Source organism: Bactrocera tryoni, chromosome 5 (assembly GCF_016617805.1).
Source record: "Bactrocera tryoni isolate S06 chromosome 5, CSIRO_BtryS06_freeze2, whole genome shotgun sequence".
In the NCBI taxonomy this organism is placed as follows: domain Eukaryota; kingdom Metazoa; phylum Arthropoda; class Insecta; order Diptera; family Tephritidae; genus Bactrocera; species Bactrocera tryoni.
Window position 1 is genome coordinate 11,412,746 of NC_052503.1, and position 12,032 is coordinate 11,424,777.

The 12,032-nt window shown below is 34.6% G+C and overlaps 2 protein-coding genes across 7 annotated transcripts in view; both read right to left on the reverse strand.

Annotated features, from left to right (window-relative positions):
• LOC120777787 (bestrophin-2) overlaps positions 1–8,064 on the reverse strand; it is a 44,580-nt gene extending 36,516 nt beyond the window's left edge. For 5 of the 6 annotated variants that reach the window (XM_040109310.1, XM_040109313.1, XM_040109311.1 and 2 more), the window contains exon 1: positions 7,642–8,064. The gene's annotated coding sequence lies outside the window, so the exon portion shown is untranslated. The remainder of the gene's footprint in view (positions 1–7,641) is intronic. The other variant, XM_040109308.1, reaches the window with a different exon arrangement.
• A 2,363-nt stretch (positions 8,065–10,427) lies between these two features.
• On the reverse strand, positions 10,428–11,385 carry LOC120778195. Its single transcript, XM_040109939.1, has 2 exons — positions 11,153–11,385; positions 10,428–11,088 (listed from the first exon to the last, which is right to left on the reverse strand). The coding sequence occupies exons 1-2, from the start codon at positions 11,362–11,364 to the stop codon at positions 10,584–10,586; spliced, it is 717 nt and encodes a 238-aa protein (XP_039965873.1). The 5' UTR covers positions 11,365–11,385; the 3' UTR covers positions 10,428–10,583.
• Positions 11,386–12,032: the final 647 nt, after the last annotated feature.

Consider the following 12,032-nt stretch of genomic DNA (forward strand, 5'->3'; position numbering starts at 1 on the left):
GTTTCTTAGAAAAAACTTCAAGGTCAATGACATTTGCTGGAATCTTTATTGATGAGGAATTATGCTGACGTTCAAAATCCATAGAAGAGCAATGACTTTATATCTGTTAAGGTTGCGAAGACAGATATCCATCCATATCAATCCATGAAGGGGTGCTACTAAGATATTTCTCAGGCAAGAACTATACGTAGGTACATAACAACTGACTTCATGGTGTGAAGATCTTAAGAAGAAGATGAACTTACAAATAAACACAAACGAAAGGATGAAATTCAGTTTTCTGAATGCTATGTGACCGTTCCTTTTCGAGGACCAACGCAGGGACGATGGCATGCCCACGGCGAGTCACGCTCCTTTGAAATCCTCTTCACACTTTGTAGCTGAAACGAGCGATAGAAAGGAACAAGGGGGCGGAGCCTCTCCTCAACCAGCAGCTGGATGTCCCGGTCGCAAACTGCCGAGCTGTACCAAAATAAATTGTTACTGGGAGGATACAGCCTCAAAAGCTTACAAATAATGAACGTTCCTAGAAGCAAATTCAGGATTCATTTGTCAATATAGGTACACTAGTCACTGCAGCCTTAAGAGACCGTATATAATACAGGCATATTTTTCTGCAATGTGGCGATCCTTGGACATAGAAACTGAAATTTTGAAGCATCTGATTCTAGATCTATTGACGCAGGGAACAAATCACCTCATTGGCGCCTAGCACCAGCCTTGAACTTATAAGATTACAAGACCTATGTTAGACTTTGTGAAAGAGGGTAAATTACAACAGACCATAGGTTGACTTCATTAGCCATTTTATTCGGCTGGTCAGCTGTATCCGAGTACCTGGAAAGTCAGGAAAAACATTTTCGGCCGACTTGTTTCTGTGAGTGGTGCAAGCCGAAAAAATGCAGCGTTCGTTAGAGCGGAGGTACGCGATTTAATTCTGTGCGAAACTCGGTAAATCTGCGAGAGACGTTTGATATGATCAAGGCGGCTTACCCAAATGTTGCTTTAGCAAGAAGTGGTGTGTTTTGGTGGCACCAGGCCTTCTTGGAGGGCCGGGAAAAGGTCGCTGATGAAGACCGTGCTGGGAGACCTGCGACTTTGGCAAATACCGACAATGTGACAAAAGCATCGTCCACCGTGAATTTGTTCCTCCTGAAAAAACCGTCAACGCCAAGTTTGTTGCCTGGAAACGCCGACGAAAGGGGATCCAATCAGCATACACCTCGGCTCTCAAGGTTATTCTGGAGAATGCCTTCCGTGACGCCTTCAACGCTTGGAAATCGAGCTGGCAGCGCTTCATCGACGCAGAAGGAGCTTACTTTGAAAGTTTTTAAAGAATTGTAACGATTGCTTCAATAAATTTTTTTAAATCGACTCAGTCCTCTAACTTTTCCCAACAAATCCTGTAGTACGAGAAGCCAAATAGGCAATGAATACGATCGATAAACCATCGTATTCACCAGATTTGTCTCATGGTGAGTTTTTCTTTTTCCCCAAAATGAAATTACCGCTCCGTGAAATTATTTACAATTTCCGAGTACTTTTTTGTCTCAATGTCAAATCGATATTCTCCTTATGTGATAAATTCGAAATGTTCCTGCGCAAAATTCACGTAAATTAAAATAATGAACAACTATGCAATATTTGTAGGAAGGAAAAACTCAGTAATTAATTTTTAAATTTGCTTATTTTTACGCTCGACCGCTGAAACATTAGAAAAAACTATACAAATCACTTTTAATATACAAAGCAATTTAAGATAAAAAACACCAAAACATACAAGCAATAAAAAAATAAATAATTGCATGCTGCCTGCTAAGTAGCCAAAACTGAGCGATTATTCTAATTTACAGCTTAGAGAAAAATAAATGTTAAACACAATTTTCAGTTCATTCAAATTTGAAATAAAATACAATTAACGAACAAGCTTCATGCCTGCATTTCGGCGCAGTTTACAAACTTATTTATTAACAAGAGCTTTTTTTAGTAATTTTTCAAGTGCAAGTGCACGGTGAGTGGTTAGAATGAATGTGTATAACTGTTATTCCAAGCAATGCGTTTGAGTTTATTAAGTGCAAAATGAAACTAGTTGGTTTTGAATCAGAACGGGGTGGGTTGTGAACAGTTATTTTTAAAGATATTAAATTTTTTTTGAAATAAGGGTTCTGTAAATAGTTGTTTTCAAATAATATACATATACATTTCGTAATCGCTTTACTGGATTTTTAGACTGAGCTTTTGAATTATTTGTGGAGTTTTAATTTTGTTTGTCATAACGGTTCCCCCACATCACACAACTTGAAGCAAACCCGTCAACCATGAAATGTATTCTACGGATTTTTCAAGTCATACGCTCCCTTTGATGGTTAACAGACCACAAATCACCACTTAATGCTCACGCACTTGCGCATGCATCTGAGGCGACCGATAAGTTTCTTTTTCCGCTATTTATAGAAGACTGCTGCACTTCTTGCAGCATTATAAAATCTTCTACAATGTTTTCCATTGTTCATATCGTCACCTGAAATGCAAAATAACGTAACAACATATTCGGAAATTTATAGTGGCAAGAATGAAACACGAAATAAAATGGAACATGAGTGAAACAAAATTTTAATATTGGTTAAAACTGGTTTATATCTGACCGTAGAACCTGAAAATGTTGAAGATAGGTAATATTATGTATGTAATTTGAAGTAGTGAAGCGTTATCAATAAGACACTCAATTTCGATTTTTTTGATGATACGCTATTTTGCATTTCAGGTGACGATATGTAATTGTGTACATAATATATGAATGTATTGTACATAATATAAGCATGCTTGAGTGACGCACATGCGTAGCAGCATAAAAAGGTTGACTATTGATTGAAATAACAGCTTTGATAAACAAAAAGACACGATAAAACCACTTGTAAAAGGTAAATAGACGGAAAGTATGCATATGTGTACAAATATTTACTTATATACATATACTATATAAATGTGTCTATACCATACATATATAAACCTGTTTCTTTACTTGCTTAATTGTTCATATATGTAAGTTTGTTTATTTGTTGCTTTCTGCATACAGCATGTAAGATTTGAAAAATTCTTCTGCATTTCTGACGCCTGAGTGTTATTTTAAAGATTATTAGAAGTATGACAAATTGTATAAAATACAAAAATAATTAACTTAAAAGGAGACTAACTTGTATATTTACTTGTTAACCCAAACTGGTTTCCTTTTTCTATTTTTTCCCATATTTAAATTTTAAAAATCTTATAGAGACGCTTTGTGAAGCTTCATGAGTCGTTAGGCGCTAATATTCGAAATTAGAAAATAAGTTTTTATACACAACATGCACTGATCTTATCTCATTTAGAGCAACTTCTTTTCTAAATGCTTCAAAGGGCGAAACAATTTCTTAAATTGAGAAAAGCTCTAATTTTCGAATATTCATGCTGGATTACAAGGGAGTTCATCTGATGTTTATTCTTTCTAAACTTTATTAATAAAATTTTCGCTTTTGTTGGATTAATAAAATTTCGATTCATACTAAACTCCATATTAACTAATATGTATGAAAGCTAGCAAATACCCGATATTTGTGTATTTGGAATTTAAGCACTCTAGTCCTCAGTTTATTTAATATCAATATGAATTTTCAAAATTCAAAATTTTCTTTTTTTTTCATTTCATCTTCCTATTATTATCATTTCGTGGGGTTTTCCAAATACCTTTAATATTTGGTACTTTCACTTGAATTTTTTTTATTAAGAATTAAAAATGTTTTCGATAAATTAATCCCTCTTGGAACCAATACATTTGTGCCAACACTTTTTCTCATCCTCAAAACGGTTTCCCCGGAGCGGTCGTTTTAGTTTGCTGAATAGCCAGAAGTTACACGGAGCTAAATCAAGCGAATACGGCGGTTGTGATGGGCGGTCTAAGGGAGTTCGTAGAGCATCACACCTCGATAATCAAAGAAAACTGTCAACATAAACTTGGTTTTTGACCTGCTTTTACGTGATTTTGCTCATCTTTGCCACGATATTCGGCCAATACAGACAGCTAATCATCTGTTTCCGAGACTTATGAGCAGTAATAATACGTTTAATTGCATATTGCTAGCCGGAAAGCATTGTTTCACGAACGTTAGTTAACGCGACATTGATTTTCGAAAAAAAGAGTGATTTTGGAACCAAACGTACTTTCACTTTTCTTAGGCAAATGGTTCTCACGGTCCTTACGATATTTAAACGATGACATTAAGATCTCTGACTGTTAATCTTCGATTTTGAAGCACCAATTCCTTTATTTTAGTGACATGTTGATTATTAGTTAATATTGATGGCCGTCCTGGACGTTGTTCGTCGTCAACGCGTTCTCAACCATGCAAATTATTCAGCATCTATCAAAAATACTTGTTCGCGACAAAAAACTATCACCGGACGTCTTTTCCAACATTTCGGCACCAGAAATTTGATTCGGCACACAAACTTTGAAGGAACTTCTTTGTTGAATAATTTCTACTAATCTTAAAATATATATTATATATACCAAAGTGATCAGGGTGACGAGTACAGTTGAAATCCGGATGTCTGTCTGTCCGTCCGTCCGTGCAAGCTGTAACTTGAGTAAAAATTGAGATATCATGATGAAACTTGGTACACGTATTCCTTGGCTCCATAAGAAGGTTAAGGTCGAAGATGGGCAAAATCGGCCATCTGCCACGCCCACAAAATGGAGAAAACCGAAAACCTATAAAGTGTCATAACTAAGCAATAAATAAAGATATTAAAGTGAAATTTGGCACAAAGGATCGCATTAGGGAGGGGCATATTTGAACGTAATTTTTTTTGGAAAAGTGGGCGTGGCCCCGCCCCGTACTAAGTTTTTTGTACATATCTCTGAAACTACTATAGCTATGTCAACCAAACTCTATAGAGTCGTTTCCTTCAGGCATTTCCATATACAGTTCAAAAATGGAAGAAATCGGATAATAACCACGCACACCTCCCATACAAAGGTTGATAATCACTAAAAGTGCGTTAACCGACTCATAAAAACGTCAGAAACACTAAATTTTACGGAAGAAGTGGCAGAAGGAAGCTGCCCCCAGGCTTTTTTTAAAAATTGAAAATGGGCGTGGCGCCGCCCACTTATGGACCAAGAACCATATCTCAGGAACTACTAGACCGATTTCAATGAAATTCGTTATATAATATTTTCTTAACACTCTGATGACATGTACGAAATATGGGTGAAATCGGTTCACAACCACGCCTTCTTCCAATATAACGCTATTTTGAATTCCATCTGATGCCTTCTCTGTATAATATATACATTAGGAACCAATGATGATAGCGGAATAAACCTTTACACAAATACGGTATTTGAAAAATATGTAAATGACGGATAATGAAATCTCGATTATCACTTTATCATGCGAGAGTATAAAATGTTCGGTGACACCCGAACTCAGCCCTTCCTTACTTGTTTTTAAATTATCTTCCCTGGTGTACTAACCTGGTGTAGTAACTCCTTAAACTTTTTCCAATTGTTTTCCTCCTGAAGAATGATGGTTATATATGATTTTTAAGACCCTTTAAATTTTTTATGTGAATAATAAAAATCTTTGTAAATTTTAAAAGAGCTTACATCCCAAAAATAAAACATGATGAAAAAATAATTCCTCGAGCAAAAAATGGTTTGCAAAACATAAATAGGTTTGTTTATCGTCAGCTTCTACTACTCAAACTCATATATTTTTGTTGGAGTGAATGCGCATGCTTGCAGTATGTACAATATATGCCATGCTAGCATATATATATGTTATAATATGTTATTTCACTAATAAACACAAACATATATGAACAAACCACAATCAAATCGGTAATATTACATTTGATCTGGTAACTCAATAACATTTCAATGGACAAATGAGCGATCAGCTCAGATTTTTTGGTTTGAGTGCCTCAATATACAAACATACATGTTATTTATATTTATATATGTATGCATGTATGTGTGCGCATGTGTACAATTGCTATTGCCATTGCATTTCGTTTATTTATTTATTTTCGAATTCTTACTTTTACCGCTTCGTTGCGCGTCAGGTGTTTTTCGTCGATCTTTGACTAAATGCATGGCAAATGCATGCCGATGTGTGCGTGAGTGCCACTGCCACTCATACATACTCAGTGCTTTCCAAGCGTTGCGAGCGTGTAAATGATGAGTGCATTAAAAGCCACGGCCAATAAAAATACACCAACAAATGTTGAACAAAGAGCACGCAGAGTGTATAAAATATTTGGTAAAATCGTAAATGAAATGTGGCTTAAGCTTACGCACGCTTCAATATTCATATAAGTATATGTATGTATATGGATTTATATGCACGTATGTATATCACACACATGCACACACAGATTTGTTTGTTGTAAAGTAACATATGGAATGACCGTGTTGGAACAGCGGTAAGCGCCAGTGTAATACATAGCGCAAATGTAAGAAATGTTAACTTTAAAAGTTAAAAATGGTATGAGAAAGGTAGCTTCGGAACTCTAAAAAACGAAACCGAATAAATCGGTAAATCAAGCGTTTTTGTATTAAAAACAACTCGGCGACTATATTATGGTTAGTCTCAGACGCCTAAAATCGGCTGTTAGGAGCGAAATCGCAAAAAATCCGCAAAGTTTTTGTTAATGGACGTTGATTGAAAGAGCTTATATTGTAAAGGCCGCATGCAAATAACCGAGTCCGAAGCATGGAAAGATAGGGCAATCAGCTGACTTCTATTAGTTGCGGTCTACTTCTATTATAACATGCTACTACTATAATATATACTATTTTGAAATCGAATGGTAAGATTTTTTTCTTCTTGAAAAGAGGAAACATCAAGGACTGTGACTATCCCACCACAGTTAGGTCTACGTAACTAGAACTGGGTTTTTATTCGGCCAAGTATTGTCAACTCGACAGAATTCTGGCGCTACAACAACAACTATAATTTGGTATTAACGGAGGACTCGATCGTTCCAAATCGTAAGAAAATTTCACTTTAGAAGAAGAGAGTGTGCTGTTTCATCAAGATATTGTACCGTGTCACAAATTATTGAAACTAATCGCTAAATATCAAGCATTAGGCCACACGAATTGTTGTCGCTTTCCCCTATAAACTCCTGTTCTGACCCCAAGTGACTGTTTACTGCTCTCAGCTTTCAGGAGAAAAAATTTCGCTGTTCACCGATTGCCAATTTTATGCTAAATTTATAACAAGAAGGTTTATAATTGAGACCTTTTGCACTACAAAAGATTTATGTCCAGCGGGGCATGTGGAAATGAAAAAATGTTTACATATGCATTTGTGAAGCAAGTCTTTTTAGCTCTATGAGCAACAGTCAGTACTAAATAATGGTTATTTTGATTGCAATAAAGCTGCATATTATAATATTATTCTCACACCTCCGGACATGGCAAACCGAAAACTAACGAGCGGTAATGCCATATTCATCAGAAAAAGGTCTTTATAGTTGTGTCTAGGTAGTTGTTAGTATTTTTTTCAAATTAGCTCAGTAACATAGTTATTTAACCTTATTATTTTCAGTTTTCCGTTTCATAAACGCTGCCAAAACAAATATATACAAACACACCTTTTTTTCTTTTGCGCTCACTTCCGACTGCTCCAACTTTCAATAGAGTGAAAAATGTGGCAAAAAAAAAATCTTTTACAATAGCATTCGCAAACGATTCGTATGAAATCAGCTTATTTGCATAACAATTTCAGGTTTCAATTTCATTTTAACCAAACATTAGCACACAAACTGCATTGGAGCACTCACTCATAAGCCTGATTTTATATTAGTTATTCACTTTATTCTTAATTAATATGTTGTTTCAACATTTCAATTTTCCTTGCTTTTGTTTTATAATATACACATATATATATTATGTATACACTTATACATATACATATATAACTAGTTCTGTTGTTTTCGTTTTTTTTTTTTTTCAACGCGCGTTTATGTGATTGCGTACGCGCAACTTTCCTTATTCGCCACAACTCGATCGCTTGCCAGCCGCGCTAAAACTGCGCTCCAATTCGGCTAGAGAAGCGCTCTTAACATCCAAATATCGGTGGCAATCGCCGCTTGCTGCCAATCTGCAATACAACGACAAATCGCGTGGCGGAACCCCCATACACGTATGCGCTCAGCTTTAGCCAGACTTAATAATGGTAACAGTATTGGTATAGAAGAGAGGGCGAGAGCGAGTTAGAGAAACGTTCATTTGGTGAGCAAATGGCAAATGGGGCTAAATGTGTTTGTAGCAGCTTAGCCAAGAGCTTGTGGAAACAGTGCTTGTATGTACTTTATTACTTTGGAGATGCAGTTAGATAACCACAAGTTTGTGACTGTAGTTGTGTGCTTGTTTTGTTTATGTGCTTTTGCATGTGTAAATAGGTGTGATCAGCTGTAGATACGTTTGACATAACGTTTATGTGTTTGATAAAGATGTATACTTTCAGGCGCAAAATAAAATAGTCTTCTTTTACTTAATTAGTTAAAAAATGTTAATAAATTTTAAAGTGTTTGTAACCACATGTGAATTTTTAAAAAATACTTTTTCTTGAATATGAAGAATATTCTCTGTATATATGAAATTGATGAAACCTACAGTTTCGGAGATGTGGGCGTATTCAGAGTCAGTGAGCAAAATTTCTCCCAAACGGCTTTAATAATAATATCGATTACTTAAGCGATTTTAAATGTAAATTTTCTAAACAAAAAACAAATTTTTTTTCGGCAACCGCCATTTTGTCATAAATTTGAATTTTGAGTGATACTTCGAACATTATCTACATATCGTCACCTAAAATTAAAAATAACGTAACATCACTTTTTATAAGTTTACTGGCGAAGAAGGAACGATGTAATAGAAACAACTCATCATAACAAAATTTGAGTTTTGGTTATAATATGGTTATGTATTGGTTATATCTGACAACGGAAGCTGAAAATTTTATGCTACAAACTTATATAAGTAACATGATGAAGTTAATCGTAAGCAATAAAAAACTCAAATTCGATTTTTTTGTTGATACGTTGTTGTGCATTTTCAGTGTCGATATAAACGATGAACGACAAAAATTCTGTACATTCGTACATTTTTTTATATTAAGTAAAATTACACTTCCAAAAATCGTTATTTCTATCGTTATCGAAATTTTTAAAGCTCCAAAAGTGAACTTTCTGAATATGTGATGGTTATTTTTGAGAAACGAAAATTAGTTAAAATTAGAATGTATGGGAACCTAAAAACCAAATAGCTACCCCTTAGAGTTAGCGCCTGGCTTGAGGGAGGATTTTTTTGTTTGTCAATCACTAAATTTGAGGGGGACAGAGTTCAAAAAAACTTTAAAAATTTTTTTCAAAGCACCCTACTGGAGATACATATACGACTGCACTGACATCTATTCACAAAATACGAAAAGACTTTTCGACTACCCAATATTTGGCATAGTAATTAAGGGGTTATATACAATTAGAATTTACAAAAACAAAAAAAAATATTTTCTTAATGCATATATGTATTTAAGAATACACAACGAAAATGTCATATCGTTCCGAAGTTACATGCTAATTTGAAAAGGCATTTCAGAGTGCTTGGAAGTACAAGGCTAAACTTTAAACGCTTTTTTTTGCAGAATGGTGAGTCGGTGACCTACATTACTCCAAAAAGGGCTCAAACGGCTTAGTCTCAAATTTTAACACGAGCTTCTTAAATATATTTTTTAGTAATTAAATATATTTTTTATAAACAATTTAAGGCTGACATTTTGGTCAATAATCGATTTTTATTTTGCCCATTCCTTCGATAAAATACTAGATTTAACATTACTTAAGCGAAATCTTTTTGGGTTTTTAATTTCAGAGGATCCAGTTCAGAGATATAATGATCACCGCAAAACGTCGTTTTTGAGAAGAGCTTCCGGAGATCAGTTGTAGTTCCTTTCCAAATAAATATTTTTACTAATACTAAGTATAAAAAAACAGTTTAAAGATACCGTACAAATTTTTGGATCAATAAATTAAAAACTTTTCTCAGAAAAAGTTCTGGAAAATTCCCTTTTTTCGGCCTTCTAACTGTATATAACCGCTTAAGGACAGTACTACCAACTTAGCAAAATACCTTTTTTGGAAATATCATTTACCTGGAGAATTTAAACTTCAATTTCCGTGTACTTTTTTGTCACACTGTAGGAATATGATATTTTTAACTAAGTTAATTTCCGGCTGTTGGGTTGACTTAAAGAATTAAAAACGTTTTCTGTATAAAATCTCTAAACGTCATCCAAAGAGCACAATAAAACAAATTCTTCAGTCAAAAAAATTTATTTTTGGTTTAAGAATTTTACATAAATTATATTTTAACACATTGTTGTGTGCGTGTATGGTAATAATACAATGTGCACTTCAAAGTTTAATATTACTTTATTAATTATATATTTAATCGAATGAAAAGACTTATTGGGTCCTACAAAAATTTGGAAATATTTTTTCAATTCATAAATACCATATGTTTCTCATTTTTCTTACGATGAGCTTGTTTTTTCAACTATTTCATTAATGAATTTAGCATGTGGGCTTAGTCGGATAAATTGAACATAACCTCCTTCAGCGCATTTTACAGGATGTACCCTATTACTTATACCGACGGGTCTTCCATCGCTGTAAATTGGATTACCTCGAGGAGCTGAACATGTGGGTGCCGGAATAGGACATCTCCCACAATAACCATCTGCACCTACTTGTAAGGTAGTGTCGTTATAGAATTCATTGCAAGTCTCTAGCGGATAACCGTAGAATGTTGCTTTATTTATTGTGTCGACAGGAGGGGCACATCCCACAGCTGTGACATTTTGAGGATAACCGTCAACAAAATTAGTGCCTACTGGTAGAGTAGCTCCAGTAACGGCAAACGGTTTGTTTGTGACTATTACACACAAATCTCCCTGTACATGTGTTTCATTGACTAACCGACGTTGCTCGTACTTTGAACAAACGCTTTGTCCACTCCATATTTCCATTGCCTTTGAACTAAGAATTATTAGTAGAATTATGTAAAATAATAAACAATAACTAAAGCAAATAAATTGCTTACTTATGGCAAGCGTCGGCAACGGTTACTACTACACACGATGTTATAATTATTACGCCGTATTCGCTTAACGTGCCATTCTCTAGGATACTTCGAGCAGTACCGAACGACTTATACTCATCTTTCCCTTTTACTCCGATTCCCACGTCAGTCAGAGAACATTGAATTACTGTGAATAATTGCAAACACGCAATGATCAAGAAAAGAAACTTCATTATTTCAGCAAAAGCGCTATCGCGTCGTCGAACCGAAAACTGATTAAGGAATGCACACAATCTCCCTTTTATAGGCCCTCGTACCTTTCTGAGACTGCATTTCGCCAATTGAATAAATATTTAGACAGTATATTTGTTTCTAGAGTATTCGCAAATTTATTTAGCGGATTGTTGATTGGTACAACAACATGGAGAATAAATGCGAACTGATATTTACAAAAATGTGAAAAAACATCTAATAAAAGTGGCACCTTGCGCATGTTCAAAAAATTAATATATTATTACAACTCAACTTCTTCTTCTAAGTATAATGCCGAACTTTAACGTCCAGCACCAACGGTGCCAATGTTTCAGATTTCAGCAAAGAATTTTTTAGGGAACAAAATAGTTTTAATCTTTTTATTATTATTTTTTTTTTGTTTAATGACCTTTAGACTTAGCATTTCACGGAGAATATTTCCACCGAAATTGATTGAGATCAACTCGTAGGCTTATAGATCACAAAAAATGATCGTTCTTCCTAATGTTTAGTATTCTTTCATCTAGATTTTGATGATCAACATGTACTTATTATAAGATTCATAATATCTGTAGAGCTTTTTTCCATATAATGTTTAAGCAATGCAAAACAGACATTCAATATTTGAGATGCATCGAAAAAGTAAATA